A 25964-nucleotide genomic window follows, 5' to 3' on the forward strand; every position below is an offset into this window, starting at 1 on the left:
ATTTTCACAAAACAAATGTTTTGCCTTCCCATGCTGAACTCTACCTTCAGCTTCCCTGAAAAGTGTCTCCCCATAGAAAGTAACTGTCCTCACCTTGCAGCCCTGCAGCCAGGACAGGTGTTATCTGAAAGTTATGTAAAGAACAGCAGCTTCAGCCCAGGATTTCAGTGCTGTTCATCAGCAAATTAACATCTGATCCAGCCATGAATTCACTAATGAAGGTAGAGAAGTGAGGTTGTTTTCTTTCTTTTTTTCCCTCAGCCACAGTCAGCATGTTTAGGTTGTTCTAGTGGAGTTCGAGATGAACGAGTATGTGTGTATGTCACACAAAGCTCACTGCAAACATCACTTACACGGTGGACCTGCAGACTCCAGTGCCAGTAGAAGTGGTGTCCTGCAGGGGTCAGTGCTGGGGCTGATACTCTTTAATATCTTCACCAATTACTTTGACGTGCACCCTCATCGAATTTGCAGATGACAAGCTGTGGGGTACGGTTGAAACACCAGAGGGATGAGATGCCATCCAGAGGGACCTAGACAGGCCTGAGCAGTGGGCCCAGGTGAACCTCATGAGGTTCAACAAATCCAAGTGCAAGGTCTTGCACCTGGGTCGAGGCAGTCCTCACCACCGGTACAGAATGGGGGATGAAAGGATTGAGAGCAGCCCTGCCAAAGACCTGGGGGAACTGGTGGATGGCAGGCTGGACATGAGCCAGCAGTGTGTCCTCACAGTCCAGGAAGCCAACCATACTGATGCTGTGTATCTTCATAGATCAACCTGATATGCCAATGAGTTGTGTCAAGCAGGTGTTCCTTCACTGCAGGGCTGGGCACATAGGAAATAGCTTCCCCCAGTATGTGCACCTTGGCTCATGTGCAGATTACATTTATCGGTTGTGCTCATACATACTCATGTTTTTCCCTGGAATTTCATGCATATGCTAAATATTTTCTTTTAAGTCATTATTATTTTCTTAGAACTGATTAACATAAGACCCTCCTCCTTAGAGCATGCGCAGTCACCTTTGGGGGTCTTTTCAGTGGTAATCTGGGGGTCGAGGGAGGAAGGCTGATAGTCTTTGTTGCTCCTAAACTTTTGACCCCTGCTGTCAGGGGCATGCTCAGTTAGGTGTTTCCCTCTATAAATGTGTTTTCTCTGCTACGTTCTATTAGCGCCCACCTGACTAACAACTGACTTTGTTTTCCTTCCTTACCTTTAAGATAAGGTATGATATGGTCCCTTCAGATCCTGATGGTCCCTCCAGATACTGATTCTTGCAAGATTAGAGGTCCTCACTCTATCAGCATCCATCAAAAGCGTGGCCAGAACGTCAAGGGAAGTGATCTGGCCACTTTACTTTGTGCTGATGAAGCTTCACCTGGAGTATTGTGTCCAGATATGGAGACCTCAGTGCAGGAGAGACATGGACCTGTTTGCAGCCCTCTTCTGGGCACACTCTAAAATGATCCAAAGGATGGAACATCAGCCTGAGAACAGGCTGAGAGAACAGAGGCTGTTCAGCGTGGAGAAGAGAAGGCTGCGGGAAGACCTAAGAGCAGCCCATCAGTATCTAAAGGGGGCTGTAAGAAAGAAGGGGACAGACTCTCTAGCATGATCTGTTGTGACAGGACAAGGAGCAATGGAAGCAGGAGAGATCCGGGGTGCCCCTACTTTTCCTCAAAAGCTGGATATCCCCATGCTGCCTAAAAATACTGTGGAAGTTTTTATTTTCTTAGAGAGCTCTGTGTTCTACCAATGGAGAAGTATTAAAGCATTGTGACATTCCCTGGGAAATGAGAGTAGGCCTTCATTTGTGAGCGTGTCTCCTCAGGAATGGCAGATGCCTGCGGGTGACTTTGTGGATAGCCCCTGAAGAGTGTGGATCTGCTGTTTGCTCTGCATAGCAAGGGGAGGCTGAGCTCAAGAGGCAAATGCATGAAGTCACAGCTTTATTTTTAGGTTGAGAGTAAGAGTGTATTTCTGAGGGAGATACTGACCGTAGGGTAAGCTGGAATTAACATTTACTTTAGATAAACTTTGATACTGACTAAAAATAGAAGTTGTTTTATGTATTGCTACAGACATCCTCCACCAGGATCTGGATGGTTTTCAGAAAGCCTTGTGGCTGCAGTAATGGCATACTGTGGTTATAGGAGCCAATAAATGCAGTGGGCAGAAGATAAAAATAACTTCATATCCTTTTGACAAGGTGACAAGTTCTCCTTACATCTCATGTCAGTGCTGCTGTCAATTAATTGTGAGTGTAGTTTGGTTAATGTATTACACTGGGGTGTCCAGACTGATTTACCAGAGAAGGCGGTGTAATTAAACATCTCATCTGATCTCATGTGTATGGGGACCAAGGCTGGTCCCAGTTTTGTGAGAATGTTTCTGCAGATCTGCATGCAACACAAAGAGAGTAAGGAGGCATCTCCTACCCTCTGTTTTTCTAAAGGTTCTGTGTTTCTCTGAAATCTGAGGATAGATGGAGCTTGAAGTATTTCTTTCCTATGGAGAAACCTGTAACAAAACCCTAAAATTGATAGTTGTACCTGGTCAGTCCTTCTTACCCAAGCAAAGGGGCTAGGAGCATGCAGCTTGGCTTTAGTAGTGACACTACAAGCAACTCAACAGAAGACATAGAATCATAGAATGGCCTAGGTTGAAAACAGTCACAAAGATCATCTGGTTTTAACCCCCCTGCTATGTGCAGAGTCACCAGCAACCAGACCAGGCTGCCCAGAGCCACATCCAGCCTGGCCTTGAATGCCTCCAGGGATGGGGCATCCACAACCTCCTTGGGCAACCTGTTCCAGTGCATCACCAACCTCAGAGTGAAAAACTTCCTCCTACTATCTAACCTAAATCTCCCCTGTCTCAGTTTAAAACCATTCTCCTTGTCCTATCACTATCCACCCTTGTAAATAGCTGTTCCCCCTCCTGTTCATACGCTCCCTTCAAGCAATGGAAGGCTACACTGAGGTCTCCCTGGAGTCTTCTCCAAACTAAACAAGCCCAGTTCCCCCAACCTTTCTTCACAGGAAAGGTGCTCCAGCCTGCAAAAAAAGTCAGCAGACAAACCAGAGAACTGTGATACTGACCTCAGAACCTCTCTTACAGTGGGACTGTTCACTGACATCTGGGAATAATGTAATCTGGAGTGTCTGCTGTGTAATCACAACTGCTGTGCCTCTCTCTTTCTGTTATTTGTAGTGAATATCACTGGAGGACTGCAAAGTTTTTACTTCAGTATCACTGTTTTTAAATTGAATTATACCCATAAAAGTTTCTTCTGGGATGGGAGGTTGGCAAAGAATGTTTTATATGCATATATTCTTTAAAAAATCATTGGCATCAACACAGCAACAACTCTTGTTGTTATCCAGATGCTCCAATTAATGTTTTTCACATTACTAAGCTAGATAAGCAGGCCTCTTCTGGCATATCTCATGCTGATAACAAATCCTATGTAGTCTCACAGTTTACTTTTCTGAACTACTGTGTATGTACAGCACGCAGCAAATTAAGCCATAGCATAGCAGACCATTTAGGAATAACTGGGTCACAGAAGGGTCCTGCATGTCAGAAATTATTTAGTTAAAGGCTCAAATTTCAACTGCCCGCGCACAAAACTGCAGAAGGTTTCATTTCTGGAGGGGCAGAATATATTTGGGTCTCTCCGAGATTATAAATAGGTTATTGTTCATCTGAACTTTTCACACAAGTATTGTATGATAGTTCACATGTGTAATAATAAACACGGAGTGGCCAGCTAATGAGAAGCAGATGTGCCAAGAATTTCAAGTAAAACGTTTGAAAGCTGTGATGTAAATTGGGCTTTTTGACAAGTGGTCCAAGCTCAAGTGACCACCAGGATTTCTAAGGAGAGGCTAAATAAGAAAGGCAGCACTTTGTTGTATAAATCTGTGGGGTTTAGTATAGCACAGAAAAATGGTGGAACAGAGAACCCACTACTTGGCCAGTATGGTCACAATTTCACCATTCACCTCCTTTATTTATGATACCTGTGAGGTTATTAAGAAGATTATGGGGAAAAGATAAATGTTGGGGCAATGCCTTTTGAAACCTATTGATGCTAACTGGCTTGATAGATCCAATATACTCACTAAGTCTGTGTTGTAAATTCCTCCATGGGAGAGAGCTGGCTGAGTAGCCAACCACCGTCACATCAGACAAGACTGGGACAACGCTGGCAAGCAAATTCAATTAAAAGCATATGCACAAAGGTATGTGTATCTGTTGCATTCTGGCAGCCAACATCAAATATACTGAGGCAATGCAATACATAGCTATCATGTAAAATTAAGTATTCAACTTAATGGTTGTATTTTAAAGTACCAGACTTTCATATGCTTAGAAAGTGCTTTAGGATGAGTTGCATGATCAGCTAGTTGTTGTTTTTGTCTTCACAGGTCTTCCACAGAAGTTTTTTTGTAGAGTAGGTCTTAGATAGCATTTAAACTTGTGCTAGACCTGTACAAAAGTCGCTCTATTCCTTTAGTAAGGAGAAAACCAGGTGAAAATAAATGCTAAAGTTGATCAAAGAGACAAGTTGTATGCAAAGTTTAAACAGCAGAACAAGTATTTCATAAAAAGGCTTTATTAGATGAGCGGAAATACTTATTAAATTTGAAGATGTAGATAAGATGCATTATTGGTGTTCAGAAGGGCGAGAACACTAAACAGAAAATGTTCATTGGGTGAGAAAATGAAGCAAGAAAAAGAAGATGCTTACATGAAGATGCTTACAAAACCTAGTGCTTGAACTATGGTGTCCTACCTCACACTGAGTTACAGCTCTTCGTGTGAGTTGATCTGCTGTTTTTTTATAGCTTTCACTCTGTAATGAGGTGCTCAGATTGACCTAAAAATGTCAGTTCAGTACGTTTAGGAATTTGTGTTGTGTGTTGTCCTCCTTTTGTTCTAGTTTTGGGTGCACCTGTAATGTGTACACAGGGTAGCTTCTGAGAATCACTTTTCTCTTGGGTGAAATTCAGTAGAACAGAAAACTTTGAAAAAGGAGGATCTGAATCCAATAACAGCTGCACACAACCCAAACAAAACAACTGAGAAATAGGTTGATTTCTCTTCAGCTCCATGGATGTTCCTCGGGTATTAATGACAAATAAAGTAACAGTGAGGACAGGCTCTGGAAAAATCTACTCTGGAAATCAAGACAATACATAATAATAATTTATCATGTAGGTAGAATAAGGTGCTGGGCCTACGTTTAAGCACTTTCAGACAAAACTGATAAGAGCAAATACACCTTTGTTCCTTCTGTTCTTTTGCGTAAAGTGTTCCTTCTGCAAAAATTTGCCACGAGGAAGAGCTCACTGCTTTCTCTGTATTTGGTGGATCAGTCCTGATCAGTACATCAGAGAACAACTGATGTGGTTTGGAGACAGCTGAAAGCAGTTCTAGTGAGGCATGATGATCTCAGGGTACTGCCGCAGCCCTTCCTGCTTCCCAGTGGCTCATGAGGAGGTGGGCAGTTTCCACTTCACTTTAGCTCAGAGATTTCAGAAAGCAGCGTAAGTTCCAATAGCTTGATTACTATCATTGTTGTTGCTGTTGCTTTCTCAGAAATACTGTCTCCTCCTCCTGTAGACTAGTTTTCTTAGATATATGGATCAAACTCAGGTTGGTTTCTGGCTGGAAAATTTATTTTCAGAAAGAGGGGGGGAGGCACTGGAACAGCTGCCTAGGAGTCCAGTTGAGAGATCCAGTGTCACAAGATGGTTGGAAGTGTTGGTCATCAGCTTCTGGAAGCAAATAGGCTTGTGGTTGGGAATGGAAGTGAGAATTGCAGCTTCCAATATGCAATTGCCAACTGCTCAGTCAGAAAGCAGCTGCCAATGTTTCTACAAGTACTTAAAACCAAACAAGCTGTATTTGGGGAATACCAAATGAGTATTCTAAGGGTGGATGGAATTGTCTCATTTGTTGATGGTAGGCTTTTATGAATTTCATCTTAGAAAACTGGAAGATTAAATATTGAGTTTTCCTCTGTTTAGGCTCTCTTTCCTCAGTGTTATATCTTGTTGATAAGAGATGTTAGACCAAAGAAATATTGAATGAATTTCCTCCATACAAAAAGGTATGACTTCATGCTGTAGATGTCTTTAAAGTTTTGCCTGTGAAAAATACATTTCAAACAGGCTTGTTAATGTGTTTTCTGGTGCAAGAACAAAGTTGAAATCTTGATCACTGTTCATTGCTCTGAGTGAGAGTCAACTATTTCTTCTAGTCATGCTAGAGCTCTGCAATGAGAAGCTGTGAAGAGCAGGGAAAAGAGGAGGGAATTTGTGGAAGGACATGCACGAGTCCTAAAATTGATTGCATAGAAACTCTGCTATTGAATTTAGCTGGTTAAAAACACCGTGTACAGACAACAATTTGGCATTACTTGGCATTGGAGCTGCTGTTGTTCTGAAATAGTTCCTCTGCTTTACACAGAGTAATTGTGAGGGAGTAAAAATCAATGTTTTGCCACAGAATGATCATTGATTGAATCAGAATCATTTGAGTTGGAAGGGACCTTTAAAGCTGATCTAGTCCAAGTCCCCTGCAATGACCATGGGCACCTACAGCTAGATCAGGTTGCACAGAGCCCATCATACCTGACCTTGTTGCATCATACCTGACCTTGAATGTCCCCATGGATGAGGTATCTACCACCCCTCTGGGCAAACTGTAGTAATGCTTCACTATTGCACTTTTCCTTATATCAAGACTGAATCTCCCCACTTTTAATTTGAAACAATTTCCCTTTTTCCTATCACAACAGACCCTACTGAAGGGTCTGTCCCCTCATTTCTTATAGCTCCCCTTAGGTACTAAATGATCCCATAGCATGTGATCATCTTCATTGTATCCCTTACAGGTGAGGACATGTTGTATTTTCTTTTGGAATATATTGCTACATGGCTTTTTTCTGGATGTATGATTTATATACATGGGTCCTCCTGTAGATACTCTAAAATACGTATCAGGAAAAAAAAAAAAAGTAAACAGAAAGAGAAATTCACTACACTATATTGCAAAATAAAAGTGTGTCTCCCTTTGCTATGGTGATAAAGGCTTTTGGTTCTGCTGATCCCCAGTTTGTGGTAATGAGGTTCAATCACCTGAATGAACAAGGACACAGTATCACAGGTGTCAGCATGAGATAAAAGCATGCAGTGGCAATTCTGCCGGTGATACCAATGCTGCTGAACAAAAAGAAATTCAAAATAAGCCTGTGTGTGGCTCTACAGCGTATGTATGCGCGTACACATATTTAAATACAAAGTATATGAATGACAATACAACACCACTGTAATTCTAACCATATGCACACAAATATGTGACAGCTGTTGGAAGATGTGAGAGCTGCAAAACTTGACCACTACTTGTTGTTAGCAGTGCATCCCTAAGTTAGCCTGAGTCCCAGTTCAACCCAAACACATGCTTAGTTTCAGCACTGCTATCCAGTTCCCCTTAAGTCAATAAAGCACAAGCGCATGTTCATGTTTAAGCAGGAACTTAAAGAATCATGCAGCATTGCTAAATAGAGAGTGCTGAGTGGAGATCTACTGTGTGAGAAAGAAAATGGAGAGAGACAGATGTGCTGAAGAAAGGATCTCAACTGTATGAAAGGAGAAAAACGTAACTGATGTAATTATTTTCTTGTACTTGGCTCTGATAAGTTGATTCAGTTTCTGGGATAAGGAATATGATGACTGTTTCAGAAATATGTTTTACATTACGTGATGCATTTTCATTTGGTCAAAAAGTTGACTATAAATCAAGTTGAAACATATCCCCAATACTGAAAGCCTGGGCAAGGGTTTACAACTGATGTTAATGCAGAGTCTTCAAGGGGATGGAAGAATGGTGAGTCTGTATCATGAAATTAATGGGACTGCTGCTGCAACTGTACAGTTTAAGAAAAGAAAATCCTTAACTATTTGAAAGTTGAAAATTGATTTTTGTTTGTTTTTATTATTATTTTATTTATTCATTTATTTTTGCATGTGATGCTCTGAAAATTCTGGCTTTCCGATGTATTCTTTTAGCTATTATTATGTGATGAGAATTTTTGATTAAATTCTAAGCTTCTATATGACCTAAGATTTGTACTAACCCTATCTCCAATCTAGATAAGGCTTTCTGGATTCTAGTTCTACTTGGAAAACTCTGGTAGAGCTCAACCAAAAAGGCAAGATACAGTGGCTTGAGCGCAAACAGCAGCCAACATGTAAGAAAACCATTTTCTTTCTGTCCTGTTTACTCCAGCTGAAGAACTGGCTGCAGCCAAACAGAAGAATGGAGCATTAGGACTTTAGTGAGTATATGATATGAAGTGATCACTGTAAGCACCTCAGTCAAATATACAGTGGAAACTTTACCTGATACATGCTACCTAACAAAAGAAACTTCTTGTGCACTCTGGTGTAAAAATTGAGGAAGACATCTCTACTTAATGGAAGTAATATGATAATGTAAAGGTGGTGTGTAAAGGTGGCTAATATAAAGATGTTGACCAAGATGGTGATAAATAGTCAAAGGTCATTAGTAAAGAAAACTCACCAATGTCAATGCCTTGACCAGATAGCTGAGACAGTCTCCACCAGGGAGCAATCTCCAAGAGATGCTGCCTCAGTGGTGGTCAGCCCTTAAATGAGGTCTCAGAGGAGGTGGAGTCAAAGTCCACCCCTTCCAGGAGCACAGCTAGATCACTCTCACCTGTGCTCCCACAGCTGACCCCACACTTGCCTCAGCTGATTAATCAGAGGTTCAAGCTGTGATTTCCCATACAGGTTTTAACCATGATAATCCCAGTGTAGACTTGCTTATAAATCTAGATGCTGAAAATGATTTAATACTCGACAGGCTGAAATGATATGAGTTTAAATATCGAATTCTCCTTTCAGCATGGCTGCTGTCTTTTTGAAAACACAGAGCTCTGTCCCCGTTGATCCAGGTCCATTCACTGGTAGGTAAGTGAATGTGCAGAATTCCCTCTTTATCAAATGTATTTAGTAGCTACATATTAATACCTATACATAAAATACTGTCTTTCTGATCTTTCATACTTACTCTTTTTATGTATGAGGGCTGTTCCAAAAGCAATGGCTCTTACTGTATTGTGGCAACCCATGATGTTGTCAGAGGCGGATTTTGGCAGCAGAGGTTGAACCTTCCCACCAATACTCTGTTACACTTGTTGCCATGTGACGGAAGGTAGCAGCAAAGCGGACTGACCAAATGGTGTCTGACATGGAAGAACGTATGAAGCAGAGGTGTGTCACTGAACTCCTCTGTGCAGAAGGTATGGCACCCATTGACACTCATCAGCACTTGCTGAATGTGACCAAACCGTGGCTGAAAGCACAGTGAGATGCTGGATGGTGCATTTCAGCAGTGGGGCATCAGTGACAGTGGGTCAGCTCCACCAGTGCAGATTTTTATGAGTGCAGTGTGCAGGTTCTTGTTCATTGCTGGCAAAAATGCATAGCTACTGGTAGTGACAACGCTGAAAAATAGTACTTTGTAGCTGAGAATTTGCTCTATCAAATGGTGTTACTGTGCTTTTTGCATCTGCAGTGGTTGTGGAAACAAATAGGAGGCATTACTGTCAGAGCAACCTATCTATTTAAGTTTCAACATCACGCTCTTCTCCACGACAGCTTCAGCAGCAATGAGGGCCTGGAAGGAGGAGACAGGCGTCTTTCTGCTTCTCTTTACAGTGTAATAAAGGTGACTGTGTCCTTCTGTTCAACAGAGAAGCAACCAGGATCAATCTTTTTAATGAATCCGCGACGAAGGATAAACTGAAAAGGATGCTCTCAGCATGATTTGTGAGAAGAGCTACAAAACTGTCTGGAAAATTTCTCCTCCACAGAAGGACGGAAGAAGCTTGGTCTCCTTAGCTTATTACAGTGGAGTCTGAGCATGGATTAGATCATAGAGCTTTGTGGGAACAAGCTAAAAATAAACGACAGTATTATCATGAAGAGTGATTTACAAATATTTACTGACCCGGCCAGTGAAATATGGAAAACGCCTGTGAAGAATCAGCAAGTTTCACTGCTGTGATGGGAAAACTTTAGCACAAGTTTCCTTAAAGCCACATCACTAAGCACAGAGCGACACAAATGTGTGGATCATGGCAAGGAGACACAGAAGCTGATGTGTCAGTGAGCTCACGGGGTGCCCTCCCATGGCTGGTGCACCCAGCATGGATGATGCTGGAGTAGGAGAAAGGGACGTAGCACAGGCAGATATGTTCCCCTTTTCTTTTTCCCCAGGTGGGAGCACATCTGAGTTCACTGGGGACATGGAACAGCCTAAAATAGAGTGTAAAACCTGAACACCATAACACCACTGAGACACCACAGCACTACTTGTAAATGCAAGGAGAAGCATATAATTAGCATAGCAAAAAGAGGTGACCTAAAGCTAAGCAAGGTATTTGTCAAAATAGTGAAAATCATATTGAGTTTGATTTGTGCAGCACAGGAGCAAAGTGGCATATGTTTAAAAGAAGAAATCATCGTATGAGAAGTTGCATTTTGGGAAGAGACCCCAGGAAGGGAACTATCTGTTAATAGTGAGTCTGGATGAACCATGTCTATATGCAAGTGATGCTGCAAAAAATTCAGACAGCAGGCATTTGTTTTCTCTGTTTCCTCAGCCAGAACATCATTGTGTTGTGGTTTTTTGTTGTTGTTTGTTTGTTTGTTTTTGGTTTTTTTTTTTTTTTTTTTCCCTTAGCTCTGCAATTCAAGTTATTAATTAACTAGTATTGCCAAGGGAGTTTTTGCTGTAGGTCATCAATTTACAAATAACTTTTCTAATTTAAAACCTGATCTGGAGACCTATTGCTGCCAAAATACAGCACATTAAATTCCAGTTAAGTACTTAATTAATATAGATAAGTGTAAAATACAAATTGCCCTGATGATGCAGGTACAGAACCTCCCTAGACAATGCAAACATCAAGGTTCAAGCAGACGGAACAGGGATACAGGATTAGCCACATCTGCATTTCTAGTTTGAATAGTTCATTAACAAAGGGATGGCATAATATTTACAGTCCCTCGTTCTTGGTGCTTACTGCTAGCATCATATTCATCTAACAGTACACTATGATTACATTCATCTAACAGTACACAATTATTCCACTTATAGTTGCAGTTGGATGCTTCCCATTGCTTTCATTTCTCCCACAGCACTCCAACATTTCAACAGCTTCAAGGTCTATGTGTGCAGTTTCTGCTCTGCCTGACAAAATTCGCGTTGGATTAAATGTTGTAAGATTATTTCAGTATTTGGATGCACAATAACAGATAAATAAATAAAGGTGGGGATTGGGGAGGAGATGGGAGTGTTCCTTGCCTTTCTCTGTATGATCCTCCATGCCCGGAATGGAGAGCAAAAAATCTGTTACAGCCTAACACACTTCCATACTGTATCAATTCCAGGTGAAACAAGACCCCTTGAGAGCTCTGCAAGGTGAGAGACATGTTGTGCTCACCTCATGCATCCACTTTGCTTCCCTTGTCTCTCTGGAGATGAATGAGCCCATCCTTCTCCCCAGCCAGTGCCAGCTAAAATTTCCTTTAACTTCACTGGAGAGCTGTCTAGCATCATCCAGTGCCTGGATAATTAACTGAAAAGCCCCATTGTTTCTTTGCTTCAAAGTGCAGGGAATTTGGCTTGGTAGTGCTAATGGGACTGCATGTCATTTGTGGAATTTGCTTAATCACTGCCTATTGACTTTCTGGCTAAATCAGATTATTTTAGCCATATTGATTGCACAGTAATAAAACTGCTGTGAAAACCTTCTCATTAAATGTTATAAGTATCCCTGCTAATTCAATGTAAATGCCCCGCTGTTTTCATCTGGTTCCCTAATAATTAAACCAGTTCTTTCAACTCAATTGTACAACAATGTCTGAAAGTACTGATAAGTGACCTTTGCAATGCATTTGATATGAAGCACTGTGCCACTTGGTTTTAAAACTGGAGAACATTCACTGTTCATTTCTGCATAGGCGCATTTGTGTGTAGGTGCCTACAGACAGAACTGTGTGGTTGGTGGCAGGAGCACGTCCCATTCACTAGTTCAGACTCTAAAGGTGATCTGTTGCTATATCATCCTCATTTGCAGCTGTAACGCCCCAGAATTGGAGAGTCAAAATGCTCCAGTGTTTTCATAAGCCACTGTGAGGAACAACTTTAAAGAAATATTCTGCTAAGCCTTTTGTGTAGCACATGTAAGCTGCACCCATGGCTACAAACCTCCCTTCCTCTGCTGACTTTTTCAGCATCCAATTCTGTTAATTATTGCTGTTCTATTAAACTTGTCCCTGGTATATTACTCTGCTGACCTCTGCTTTCTAGCATCAGGGTAAACATGAAGAACATCAGCTTCCAGGTGGTAACATCTGCACATACAAACAGCACCAGAATACTTGCTCTGTGGATGAGGATGCTCAAGGTCAGTGCTTACAAACAATCCGGAGATGGCTTTTATCTGACAAGGATGCTTACCTACAGGAACAAGCTACCCTTTTGAAAGAGTTACATCAATAGCATGAAATAGCTTACCACAAATTTACCTCCTTGCTGAACATGCATTCTCAGCAGGAACACACAGTCAGCTCCATCCCACCTCAGGAAATGATTGAGAGCTTCCTGAGAACTTCCTATGCTGAAAGACCATTCTACCTTCAATAAAGTTTTCCCACAGCAATTCTCAGCCAGCCCCAGCATCCAGCACCCACCTCTGCATCTTGCTGTTGCTATGTGAAGCACATTCCCTGAGGACCACCAGGTGTCAAACACACTCAAGTTGTGCCTACACCAGAAACTTTGCACTGTACCTCCAGCTCCTTGCCAGATGAAGCGATCCCCACAACATCAGAGCTCCTGGCCCCTCTCATGCGTTCCCTGGGACCTGCTGTGCTTCTCCCAGTGCAGCTGCTTGCTACATAGATGAGAAGATTACATGGACTTACATAGCTATAACAAGGGCAACAAGCAGAACTGCCAGTTATCTCTGGGGGAGCACTTCTCTCATCTCCTGGGGCTGATCCTCAAGAGCACACTTCTAAGCTTACTTCTACTGGAATCCCCAGGGGAACCTGCAGCTTTTTGCTGAATAACAGAAGTATGGGCTCTGCTGGGCCAGGAGCCATAGAACACCCTGCTCCCTCCCGCTGCAGGAACACATGGTGGTTGTTGTACCCCCTGGAGGTGATCATCTTGCCTTAGTGATCATCTGCTCACCATTTATTGGGTGTTCAATCATTTTCTGTCACAGATAGGCTGTTAAAATATTAGCACAATTACTTTCAGCTTAGCCGTGAATGCTGCCACTTCACATACAGCTCTGGAGGGTCTTTGCTGGAAAACAGAGGTCTGGTCTTCCCTCTAAGTGCATGCTTGTCTGTTGCTCCAGTGAAAGACCCCACCTCTTCCCTTGACTTCTCCCTCTCCCTTTGGTGTGACATGAATCAGTCCCTCATTCTCTTGCCCTGCACACGAAGCTCCTGTACCACCACACCCAACTCATGGTGCCTCAGCGATATGCAGCTCTGGTCCCCATCACCTCTCTGGGGCCTTGGGGAAGGAAGAGGGCTCCCTGTGAGGAGTCAGATTGAACATCAGGAGAATTTTCTCCCCAGGAAGAATGGCGATACATCAGAGCAGGGTTTGAGGTGGGGGAGGCACCGTCCCTGGAGGCATTCAAGAAATATGGAGTTACGACGCATCGCTGAGGGACATGGTTAGCGGGCAGTACTGGCGGTAGGCGGACGGCTGGACTAGATGTTCTTAGAGATCTTTCCAACCTTCACGATCCTAAGATTCCACGACGGGACATCGGACAGACGCAGCCCGAGGGGGGTGCGGCCCGCGGCCACCAGGGGGCGCGGCAGTGGCGGCGCGGAGGGGCGGAGCGGGGCGCGCAGTCCCCGCGGGTCGCGGTGCGGGGCGCAGCCGGACCGGGCGGGCAGCGCAGAGGAGCGGGGCGGGCACAAAAGCGCAGCGCTGAGCGGTGCCGTCGGGGAGTTGGTGCTGGCGTTGCTGTGCGGGGCTCGCATGATGCTGGCGGGGCGGCGGAGTTGGACGCGGGTGCTGAGCGCGCTGCTGTGGGTGGCCCTGGCGCGCTGCTACAACGTGGATGTGGGACGTCCCGTGGTCTTCCAGGGCCCCAACGGGTCCTTCTTCGGGTACTCGGTGCTGCAGCACTACCACGACAGCACGCGGTGGTGAGTAGCGGGCGGGGAACGGGGCGGCGGCGCTGGGGGAAACGGGACCGACTCGAGGAGCGGGAGCCGGTTGCTTCGCGGGCGGTGCCGGCCCGGCTGCGAGCGGAGGGTGCCTCGGGTACCGCGGGTGTGCGCTCCTGCCCCGGTCTGCCGCGAGGGGCTTCTCGTGCGAATGGGACTTGTTGTTTTAGTAGCGATCGAGGACGGAAAGTTTACTCGCATCCGAAAGAATCGTGCCGCTGCCGTGCTTCCTGCTTGTCTCGGTGGCTGGAAGGAGCCTCGGAGCGGGGTCTGCCTCTCCCTGTCTGGTGAGAGGCTCTTTGTTAGAATTAAAACTGCCTTCTCTTAATGGGACCTAGCTGGTGTCTGTCTTCCTTCTAATGTGCCGCTGCCAGTGAATGTCCACAGAGCTTCTCTTTATCTCCCGCGCTGACGGCTCAGCTGTGCTGGGGGAACTGAGGGGCACTGTGATAGACATAAGTGTATTCATGCCGCGTCCAGTTCTTTTAAAATGGACTTCTTTCAGCCCACCCCCTCCCCTTCGGTGAAGACGAGTTGTGCGCTCTGCCTTTTGCATAGCGGCTTTCACACGGGGCGGTTGTGGCCGGGGGCTTCTCCGGCCGTTTCATAAAAGAAGAGCCCCCGGAGAAGGAGAGCGCTCAGCTGGCAGCGCTGCTCGGCTGGGGCAGGAGCGAAGGGATGGGGATGCGGACAGCGGCCTCTCGAGGGCGGCGGGGGCTCACGGCGGGTGGGCGAAAGCTGAGCGGGGCGATGCGGGGAGGTGGAAGGGGTGCGGTGCGGGTGCGTAACGGGCAGCCTGAGCTGTCCTCGGGTGGCACCTGCGGGTGTGACCCTTTGGGTTGGAGGCGGAGCGGTGCAGGTACCTGCGACATCCCGCTGGCCTGGGAATTGAGTGGGACCGGCGGCACCGAGAACCCTTTGAGGACACGCATCTGTGTGGGGTCCGATGCTCTCATTTTGCTCCCGGTTTCTGCAGGGGAGCTTATTTACAGACAAGCACCCAGAAACAAAACACGTCTGAGATGGCCAAGTCGTGTTAAACAGATAAATCGGGGCTTAGCCCTGACACCTGGGAGCTCGATGTGCTCAGAATTGGCACCAGGCTGTCAGAAACCACGAGGGTGGGGCTGTTGGTGCTGATGGGGAGTGCCCTTCTGTCAGTGTGGAACGGGGGAGCTTGTTTTCATGGCTGCATCAGACTCCCATGCCCAGCAGAGGTGATAAAAGTTTGGGGAGATACAGTCAAAAATATTCTTACTTTTTAACAAACACTGGTCATAATACATAGTGGAGTCTGAAGATGAAGGCCCAGCACTGCATTGCTTTGCTCTTGAAGGTATATGCAGCTGTCTTCCAGGTTTCTGAAGCTGTCATTCTGTGCTGGAGTGGCAGCATCAGTTTTAAATAACTGATGTGTTTCTTCTGGAGAGCTTAAAAGATCTGGCCATTCTTTCTGGACATTCAGGCCATTGAAAGACTGAACCTTGGTCAGTGCCATTAGCTTTGTCTTCTTCAACATAACAGGGCATGAAGGCTTGCAGTGTTGTAAAGCAGTATTACAAAGCCATATTCATACTGGACAAAGCCTTACTACAGATACCACTTCAGAGCATAAAAGCCTTTGATTTCCATTGTAAAGCAATTACAAGTTGCATAAAATTCAAGTACAAGATACAATCTTAGTTTTATTGTATGAGTGCAGAGGGAAATGGTTAGCAGGATGGATGGCAGTTTGTCAGGTTTTTGTGCACGTAGCTTTTGTGCGTGAAGCTGTAGAGCTGTTGTCTTAGTTGGCTTGTAGGGTTAATGGGTGATGGTTTTTCTTTCAGAATGTGATATGCTGAGGATAGTGTGAGGGCTGGTATACCAAATAAGTATAAGAATGCTGTTTTTGAGCAGCCTCTACCATGAGCAATGCAGTTGTGCCAGAGATGAACAAGAGCCATCATGCTGCATTCATAGGAATTTGCACCAGTGGAACTGACCCACTGTCATTGATGCCACTGCTGAAACACACCACCCACCACCTCAGTGTGCTCATGTCCACTGTTTGGTCTCCATAAATGTCCAGCAATTGTTGAGGAGTGCCATCTTTTCTGCATGGAGGAATTCAATGATGCACCTGTGCTTCAGATGCACTTCCATGTCAGACACTGTTTGGTTTGTCAGACTTCTCTGCTGCCATCTGTCACATAGCAACAGCATATAGTGGAATACTGATGGAAGGGTTCAGCTCCTACTACCATACCACCACCATCTGCCTCTGATGCTGTGGGCCATTGCAATAAAATAGGAGGCATTACTTTTGGAGCAGCCCTTGTTTGTAGTAAGAAGGTTTGTTCTTCATCCCAATGTAACATGCAGCTGCTATTAATAGCCATAGTGTTATTTTGTGTGTGTGTGTGAGTTCTTAGCTTTATAGCTTTTCTTTATATGAAGAAGCATTATGGCTTTAGTTTCTCATATTTTCTTCGCCTCAGTGCTGCTGTGGGAAGATAACCTAGGTTAACTTTGAGTTGCAATACTTTGGTCATACATGGCTTGCAGGGTCATCTATGCACTATGTAAGCCTGTAAAATGTGATCAATTATATCCAAAGCTAACTCTTGCCTATGTAAATTTATGTCAACGTGCTCCAAAGCATTGGAGAATGTTACTGTGATAGCTTAGGGTTTCTTAATCTTTATTGCCCCGGGCCCAGTGTTCCCCTAATGTACTTACGATTAGCAGAGCATCTTAGTTGAAGCATCTTCTCACCAGGCTGTTTCATATACGTAGAAAATCACTCTCATAATAACATGGTATCTGTAATGGCTAGCTCTTCAACTTCAGTGTTTCAGCCACACATTTTTCCACACCACAAAGGCACTTACTTGAATTGTTTGCTGCAAGCCTGTAGATTTTAAGCAAATGAACTCAGAGTTGGGTTATTTCTTATTTATATGGACCAAGTATTCTTGAATGAGGAATATTTCATTTGAGTTGTAGTGTCAGATGCAGATACAGAAGTTATGGTAGAGGAGGATGAATACTCATACTCTGTAACTGTGATGCAGGTCTGTGCCTCTAACCTGTCTGAAATAGTTAATTCCATTAATCCTTCCTTCTACGAGTTATTTTTGCACAGTTTCTTTCTCAAGAGTAGCTTGTCATCACAGATGTGCTGAAGTTATTATTTTTTCTGACAATGCCCCATTTTCCTTCCTTACCCGGGTTTTGTGACTGTAAACTTTGAAAGATTTACCCAGCTCCCTATCGTTCTCATTTCCAGCAAAGCAAGGATCCAGGTGTTTGCTTGCATTTGGAGCACAGAGCTGAAGTGCTTCTGTTCTCTGGAAACAATTTTCGAGCTTGGACTAAAGACCCAGCAGAGTGACCAAGAATGTGACTTTCTCTGCTTTTGTGAAGAGACGATTCAAGAACAAACAACGTCAATTTTGCACCAGTAAAAAACGTCAGTGATATGACATCTCTCGTCGTTCTTTTATTAATATGGTGTTACTTTATCTCTCTCCTTTCCCCATCTTACTGGCACTTCCCCAAATCCCACAGCAAGTCCAGGTTAACAACTTCATCTTTTCTGGCAGCATGATCCGGCACTAAAAAGTAATGGAGAAGGTTTAGCTGCACGGCATCCTGCTGTGAGAATTACAGCAAGGAATGAGCATAGCTGTTGTGCTGGTGCTGCACCCCTTCAGCCCCGTGCTTCACTGGATTGTGCTGCTGCTGCTGAAATATGGGGATGGTTTTGCACCTCAAGCTGATGGTTGTGTGTTGTTGGGGTATGGTGAGCGTGTAGGTAACCCACAAAAGATGTGGTAACAGATCAACCTGTTGAAGAATGTGTGCTGTTGATGTTGTGTTGTATTTGTGATGCTGTAGATAGACTTGGGGTGTTTGGAGAAGGTAGAGAGTCTGGGCTTGCTGATGTTGCTTATAATCTGTCATCCAGATAATGTTCCTCACACTTCTGGTTCTGCACGTATTAGATGAACTGCTGTGAATTTTATTTTAAGGGCTTAACAAGTGGCAGAGGCTCTTCTGATAGGGGAAAAACTCAAGTGGGGTATGCTGGTGCATACTCTATCCTGGTGCTGCCTTTGAAATCTGCTGTGGTATGTGGGGATATTTAAAGACTTTTTTTCCCCTGCCACTTAACATTGCAGTGAAGTGAGGTGCCCACACTCCACAGTCCTTGAACTGTGATTGCCTAATTGATGCTGGCGTGCTGCGGGCTGATGCTTGGTGTGTTTGGCATCCTCCCACACCATTGGGCAGCTCGACACCTCCCTTTGCTGCTCTTTCCACTAAATGTGGCACTTAGCTTCCAAATCTCTGTGTCCTGAGGGTCAATCACCAGTAAAGTAACAGTTACTGTTCTGCAGAAAGTAATTTTAAGGATGTATGGATTTCCCTGTGGTCAGAAATCTCCTTGTCATCCATTAATACTGGCTGATGCAGCACCTGCAACGCGATGATTTTGGCTGCACAACTGCAGAGTTATCTCCATACGGATGAGGATGATTGTCCTTGAATATGTGAGCGTGGACTCAAGAAGAGAAAGCTTAGATGGCCTCTCTGCTTACTGCTTCTCATGTCGGCTTAGATCCTAGTACTTAGTTCATATGGCCAGTGAGATGTGGCCAACTCATGGAGATTTCTGTGTACATCAAGTAAAAGAGACCTTAAAATGGCCCCAAATCCCACTTCTACTGCCCTTGGTTGTCTTCAGGGGAAAGCAATCCCTTTCTCTTGGTTGGGTTTCCTGTTTAAGGTGTCTCCCTGCAGCTGCTTACAGATGTCCTAGGTGGATTCCTGCGGAGTGTTATGGCTGTGGATAACTTCTGCAAAGAGTACCAACCTCATCATGAGCCTTTGCAAAAGGTTCCAGGACTCATTCTTACATTCTGACAGGACTCCTGTCAGAGCTCTGACAGGAGCTCTAGTACAGCATTAGGCTATTTTAACCTAGGGCTATGTTGGATGGTTGCCTGGTAATAGAAAAAACCTCAGAGTAGTACTTCTGTGGGCTTTTTATGTATCCTTGTATTTAAGCCAGGCAAGAATGCACAGTGGTGAATCACAAGAGTATATTTGGCTCTAAGGCTTTATTTTAAAATGCATTTCTGTTTGTACATGGCAACAAAGGAAAACACCTTATCTAGCTGCAGTGTTGTTACATAGAAATCTCAGTAGATATCCAAGGTGTTTTAGTGCATAGGGAAGACACAAAACATGCATTTGTTTTTGTTTGGTGAGCTTCCAAACATTAGGATGCAAAAGAGTCTTTTCCTGGGTCTGCTGAGGAGTCTTGTGACATTTAAATAGGTGACCTTCTTCCAACAGGTTAAACACTTGTGTACAGAAACTCATTAAATATTTAAGGAAATATTTTATTGACAAGACTAATACACTAATACTCCAGCCTCAATTCTTTGAATAAAACTTAAGTGAGTGGTACATGGTGAATGCTAACCTGAGCAGGCCAAAAGTGCATGGCCCAGCAGCCACCTCCTCAAAGGTATCTTCCCAGGGTCTGGGCAAGCATGGCTCACATCAGCCAGAGCAGGAAATCTGCTGAGGCTTTATCCTCTGTAGAGGAAGTGTGAGAGTGAATGAATGAAACAAGATCCTGAGATTACATAGAGTGTGATGTAGGTTAGCTACCAATTTTGGGTGTCTGGTATTCAGGATAATCCAAAATAGATTTGGTTCTGGCACGTGTTAGTGGCTGCTTCCTTGTTCTCAGTCAATGTGAAGAGATGGCAACAAACTGGTTTTTGAAAGGTGTATTCGCTCAAGACAGTTTGAGTAATGTACTGTAGCCTGCTCCAATCTGTAATTACAGGGTTTTTTTCCCTTTTAGCTTTTTTTTAACAGAGCCAGTGAGTCTTTGTGATTTATTCTCCTTAAGCTCCATCCAGGGTTCTCCAACCCAAGGTATCTTTTGCAGTAATTGCTGATTCAGATCTACTTGGGGTTTACTTAGAGTTAGAAGAAAGCTTTGTTTAAACTGGAGGTCAGCACAGCTTACCTTATCTTATTTTTGTTAACTGTTCATAGAAACAGTTTCTTGACATTTGCAATTTGAACCTGTAACTCCTTAAGCTAGTAATATCCCCCCTTTATTTGCTTTTGTTAAACTTCATGAATGTCAGTAAGTGAATGACATACGTTCATTGCCTGTGTAAATGAAATTGACTGGCATTTGATTTTCTGCCTGATGTCTGCATGGTGGGATTTCCATTTCAGGCTGTTATTTTAGGAACCTTTGCTCTAACTCCACAATGTGCTCAGACCTTGTAGGCTTCAGCAACTTAGGCTTTTCAGCCATTATTTCTTCTCACTTGTGAAAATAGGACCTGCGGTATTTAGAACAGATCCGCTGACCTTCTCTAAATAATAATACTTAGATTGTGAGACTTGGGAAGAAATAGTTACTCAGTGTCGGGGTTGCTCTTCATTTCTTATTTCCATCTGCCATGGGATAGTTTTATCATATCTGGAGAAGCAAGCTAAAGAAGAATCACCTAATGGCAGCTATGTGACACATACATGCCCCAGGTCTCCCTGAGATGGGTGGTGGTTGGCTTTGGAACTTCAAATAGGACGTTACTGAGAAGGATAACAGTGAAGTCATTTAAAAGAAGGAAAGCTGCTCATTTCGGACTGATACTGGGCTGCTCATCTGTGCTGTGTACAGATTGACTTTGCAGTAGTAATTCCCTTGGCTAAACCAAGACCGGTGCTTCCCAGGTCTCCTGCTTCCTACCAGGTAATGGTCTGGGCCTACACACACAAGCACTGAGGTCTGACTTAACTGTAAGTAACAGCCGATGGCAAGGCAAGGTACTGTGGAAGAAATTTGCTCCTGTGTTGTTTTTTTTTCCTGTTTTTATTTTATTTTAAGCTGTAATTACATAATCTTCTGCTAACAGAGTTGCCTCAACATTCTAAGCAATGATTAATCTTTAGCTGGCTGGAAACATTCAGGTTCAGGTTTCTTCCTCTCAGGGCTGTGTATTTTAGGTCTTTTTTTTTTTTTTTTTTTTTTTTTAATGCCCATAGAGATGTAGTTAAAGCTGAGGAAAAATAGATGCAGCTGCTGTTTTCTGTCTTAATACTTCCCTAAATGCTATCTGAGGTGAGAAAATGAATTGCTTTACAAGTGTTATACTTCTAGCGGAAACTTAATTTATTATAGTATTCATGGCTTTCGTGGTATCACTAGACAAAAAAAATGCTTTTACTGTTGGTGTTGTTTTCATTTTGTGAATCAATGTTATCATTTTACAAAGTTTCTCTAAGAACTGCCTTAGCTGAGGAATCCCTGGCAATGGGAACCTTGATGTTGTTTGTTATTTTTTCTTAATTTCTCATGCAGTTAATAACTTGTTACTTCGTGTTTGGTTTCCAGGGTCTTGGTTGGAGCTCCCAAGGCTGATTCTAGATACAGCGCCTCTATTCAGTCCCCTGGAGCAGTATTTAAATGTCGAGTCCACACCAATCCTGACAGAAGATGCACAGAGCTGGATATGGGTCGAGGTGGGTAGCAGTGATACTTTGAGGGGAGGGGTCATAAAGCGCCCTATGTGGCTACCAGTCCTGCCAGCCTTGAGGAAGTCCCAGCTTTCTCTATGTGAGTCCTACTTGTACACTTTTGTGCATAGTCAGGATTGACTCTTTTTTCAGACATACTGTCAGAATCAGCCTATTCCTTAAAACTCTGGTCTAAAACTTTCTGCTGGATGGAGAAACTGAAGTCATTAAACATTTCAGTGTTCTTGCTCATGTGATTAGCATTACTGAATTCTCCATCTGTAACTAAAACTATGTTAGTATTGTTTTGTAAATCTTTTTATGTTTGAGTTAAACAGAATTTATTTTTATGAAGCTTACGTAGCTTACAATAGTACTTTGGCTATGTTTCATTTGTCCATCAAATGTAAAGCATCTTTAAAGGGTTCACAAATACTGCCTGTTGGGAGTAAAAATGTAGACCTCATTAAAATAATAATAATAATAAATGCCCCAGATCTCATTTTCCAGGGTAATTTTGCTTTGATTGCATTCTGGAAGCAATTGCAGGTCTATTCCACTAACTTCACTTGGATGGCTTATTCAAGTAAAGCTGTGGGTGTACTGCAGTAGCTGCTGGCTGCTTGGAATTGAGTCTATCCTCTACTATGGATGGTGCCTAGTAACGTTGGGAGCACCACACTGAGAAGTGCTTACTAGAAATAGGAATTGGAATGAAGGGGAAAGGAAAAGTACTGACAGGCAGGTGTTTGATGGCAATCACTTTTCTGAGAGATTTCTTTCTAGATACTTGCATCTCTTTTCCTTGCTGCCATTCTTTTCCTTCCACAGGTAATTCTCGGGGCATGCTCTGTGGAAAGACTGTAAAAGAATGTACAGAGATGATGAATGGATGGGTGTGAGCCTGGCTAGGCAGCCTAAGGCTGGTGGAAGTGTGCTGGTAGGTCCACTTTCCTCTTTGATCTCATTAAAATCATTGCTGCTATCTGACTGTAATGCTAAACGCATCAAAATTAATGTGTTTGGTAGTGACTGATGAAGTCCAGCTTTATGGGCAGCAAATTCTGTAGTCCTTTCCTTCAAGCAGAAGGAAAGTGAGGTCCAGCCAGAAAGTTTTATTTGTAGACAAATGACTTCAAAGCAATCACCTGACTCGTGTCACCTAAGGGCTTCCTTCCAAATCTGGGGGATTAAATCTTCAAACAGAATAAATAGAACTTTGATGGTGAGGTATCTGCTGTTTTGCTCGTTTTGTAGGTTGTCTGTGTTTATGTATGTATTCACTTTCCACAAGCATATGTATTACATATCAGAACTCACTATGAAAAATGTAAGATGAGACTTTGGGGAAATATTTTGTCTTTATGTATATGCATTTTCCATTAATGAGGCGGAAGCATTGAAAGTGAAGATGAATTAGTTGTGTGTGGGTGGCCTCGTTGTCTTTGATATGGTTACCATGCAAATAGAAGAGGTCAAGGAGAGCAGATGTGGTCCTTCGGATGTGGAATTTATTTCTGCAGAACATTTCCTGTACTGGGAAAAAATCCTAAGAACGGGACAAATACCTTTTTAAAATATATGGGTATATTATGGTCAACATTTTGCCTGTTTGCATCTGCTGTTGAGTTCCATCTACCCTGGGAACTTGTGAAGGAATGCTAAATGAATAAGAAACTTATTTTGAAATATTGTGCAAAATATGTGGCTGGTAAATTTCAAGCTCATGATGCAGTACCCCTAATAAGAATCTAATTCTAAACACTGCTGTTTTTTGAGTTGGAAATTTGCAGCATGACCCCATCTTTCCAGTGAGGCAGGGAATCATGCTGGTGTGTGAGCACCCATGAGTCTCAAACCTGCTAGCAACAGGAGTCCTTCTCCCCTGACCACCTACTCAGTCAAGTGGAGAAAGCTGCTTAATGTGAAGGCATTTTATTTAGTATGTATTTAGATGCTTTAGTCCCTGCACACTGAGCTTCCATGAGGTTATAGTGCAGTGTGATAGTACAGTGGTATTTTGTCTGATTGTCTCTGCTGGTGCACAGCTTGCCAGTGTTTTAGAGGCTGGCTGGCTCATTACCTTAGTTGAATGTTTTAACTACCTTCGATTGTAGAAGAAAAGGGGAAAAGCAGAATGGGATAAAAAATAAAATACATTATAAATGAGCAGCAGAGCACAAAATGAAGGCATTCCAACTAGAGTAGTAGGTAAGCAATGTATGTTTTCAAGGGATAACCCAATATGTGTACTTAGAAGAAGTCTTTTTGATGACTGGGGAGTCGTGTTCTGATCCAGACAAACCAGCCTCATGCTATGATTTTGTGTTGGAAGTGTGCAAGGTCAGGTTGGATGTGGCTTTGAGCAACCTGATGGAAGGTGTCTCTACCCACAGCAGTGGGGTGTGGAGCTGGATGATCTTTAAAGCACTTTTCCAATGCAAACCATTGCATGGTTCCAAGGCACATAATTCTCGTGGTCTTCTAGTCATTGGCCCAAGCTAGACAAATTCTACTGTCATTTTCAGAAGCTAAGCAAAAGCTGCAGAGGAGAGAAAAGTATATGGAAAAAGCCAGGCAACTGCCAGAGCAAGGGCTGGCTGCTCACTCAAAACAGAACTTTTTAAAGTGAAAAGTTGAGGAACTATCAGGCTATTTAGACCCAGTGTCTTCCCAGCAGTAGGAAAGCTGTGTTCTGAAAGGAGTCCTTACAGCTGCAAGGAGGCTGTGGTGAACTGGGGGTTGGTCTCTTCTCCCATATAACCAGCAACAGGGCTAAGGGGAATGGCTTCAGGTTGTGCCAGGAGAGGTTTAAGTTGGACATTAGGAAAAATGTGTCCAAAAGAGAGGTCAGGTGCTGGAATGGGTCTGCCCAGGGTGGTAGTTGAGAAAGTACTTTCTCAAAAGATTTTGCAAGTGCAATATTTTGGTGCTCAGTAGCCCTGGACCCTTTTATTAGTTTAATAAATATGAGCAGTCACTTTTTAAACCCACGTGAACTCTTTATGCTCTTGATGTCTTACGTTAGAGCATTTAGTTCCACAGTGTAATTATGGATTGTAGTTGCTCCTTTTGCTTTGAAATTGTCTAATGGCTTAGATTTGTCTTATCAGTTTTCCCCCTAATCAGATTACCCTTCTTCGGATGGAAATAGCAACTTCAGTGGAAAGAGGAAGGTTAGGCAGTGTGCATGAGGCTTGGCTAGTGTTAGGTAACGTGGATTGCGTCTGAGCCCATTATGTGCCAGGATATTACTGAAACAGTTTCAAACTGATAATGAAGACTTAAAAAAAATGAACAACTAAGAGTATCTAAAAAAATAAACTTCAGGTTTGCAGTTTAGTGGTTTCCTGTCCTGGGCTATACTCAGTCAATATTTGTGTTAATCAAAGTGCTACAATAATACAGCTGAGATTGTTGGCTCTTCCCAAACTGAAATGGGAAAATTCTTTCTTTTGCTTTTGTTGGGAGAGGAGCTGAGGACAGTGCATTATGATTTGGAGATAAGCCAACATGCTTTAATCTTATTCTTTGGAAATACCTGCCACATCTGTTGTTACTCTGCTTTTTATCATGTGTTGCCATTTTTCACTTTAAGCAGCTGACTTACTGGCACATTTAGTGATAAGCTTGCAGCAGGAAGGGCTGAGGGAGGGGAGCCCATCGCTGTGCCAAAGCCTTCATAGTGAAGAGCAAACTAGAAGTAGTCTGACAGTGGTACATTTTAAAAGTCCCTTGTCTGGGCTCTTAACTTTAGGATTCAGCCCCTGAAGTGACGTCTTGGTCTTGTGTTCCTTTTTCTATGATGCAAAGCCTATGGCTGGCATTCAGTCTTCAAGGAAGCAAAAAACATTTGCTGTTCTGAAGTGATCTATCTGTTATATCACAGTGATGCTATGTCTGCTAACATTAGAGACCTCCACATGCTTGGTCCAGGAAGATTTTATTTTGCCTCAGGTGTTTCCTTTCTCCTGTGTTCCACATCAAATTTGAGTGACTCATCTCTGTTCCCAAAACCTTTTTTGGACAGGTACCACCAGAGGAAGGTTTTAGCTGCTTTGCATTGTGTATCATCTTAACTCATCAATGCTGAGAAGTGGAGGGATCATGCGTTGTAA

At 43.4% G+C, this 25964-nt stretch overlaps 1 protein-coding gene across 1 annotated transcript in view; it reads left to right on the forward strand.

Moving 5' to 3' along the window:
- The first annotated feature begins 8886 nt into the window (after positions 1 to 8886).
- The window catches only part of ITGA9 (integrin subunit alpha 9), a 55460-nt gene continuing 38382 nt past the window's right edge, over positions 8887 to 25964 (forward strand). Inside the window, 4 exon segments of the mRNA XM_015855016.2 lie at positions 8887 to 14286; positions 21725 to 21852; positions 22678 to 22718; positions 22721 to 22786. Of these exon segments, the coding sequence (XP_015710502.2) occupies positions 13844 to 14286; positions 21725 to 21852; positions 22678 to 22718; positions 22721 to 22786 (678 nt within the window). The 5' untranslated portion in view covers positions 8887 to 13843.

This window comes from Coturnix japonica, chromosome 2 (assembly GCF_001577835.2).
Source record: "Coturnix japonica isolate 7356 chromosome 2, Coturnix japonica 2.1, whole genome shotgun sequence".
Taxonomy (NCBI): Eukaryota; Metazoa; Chordata; class Aves; order Galliformes; family Phasianidae; genus Coturnix; species Coturnix japonica.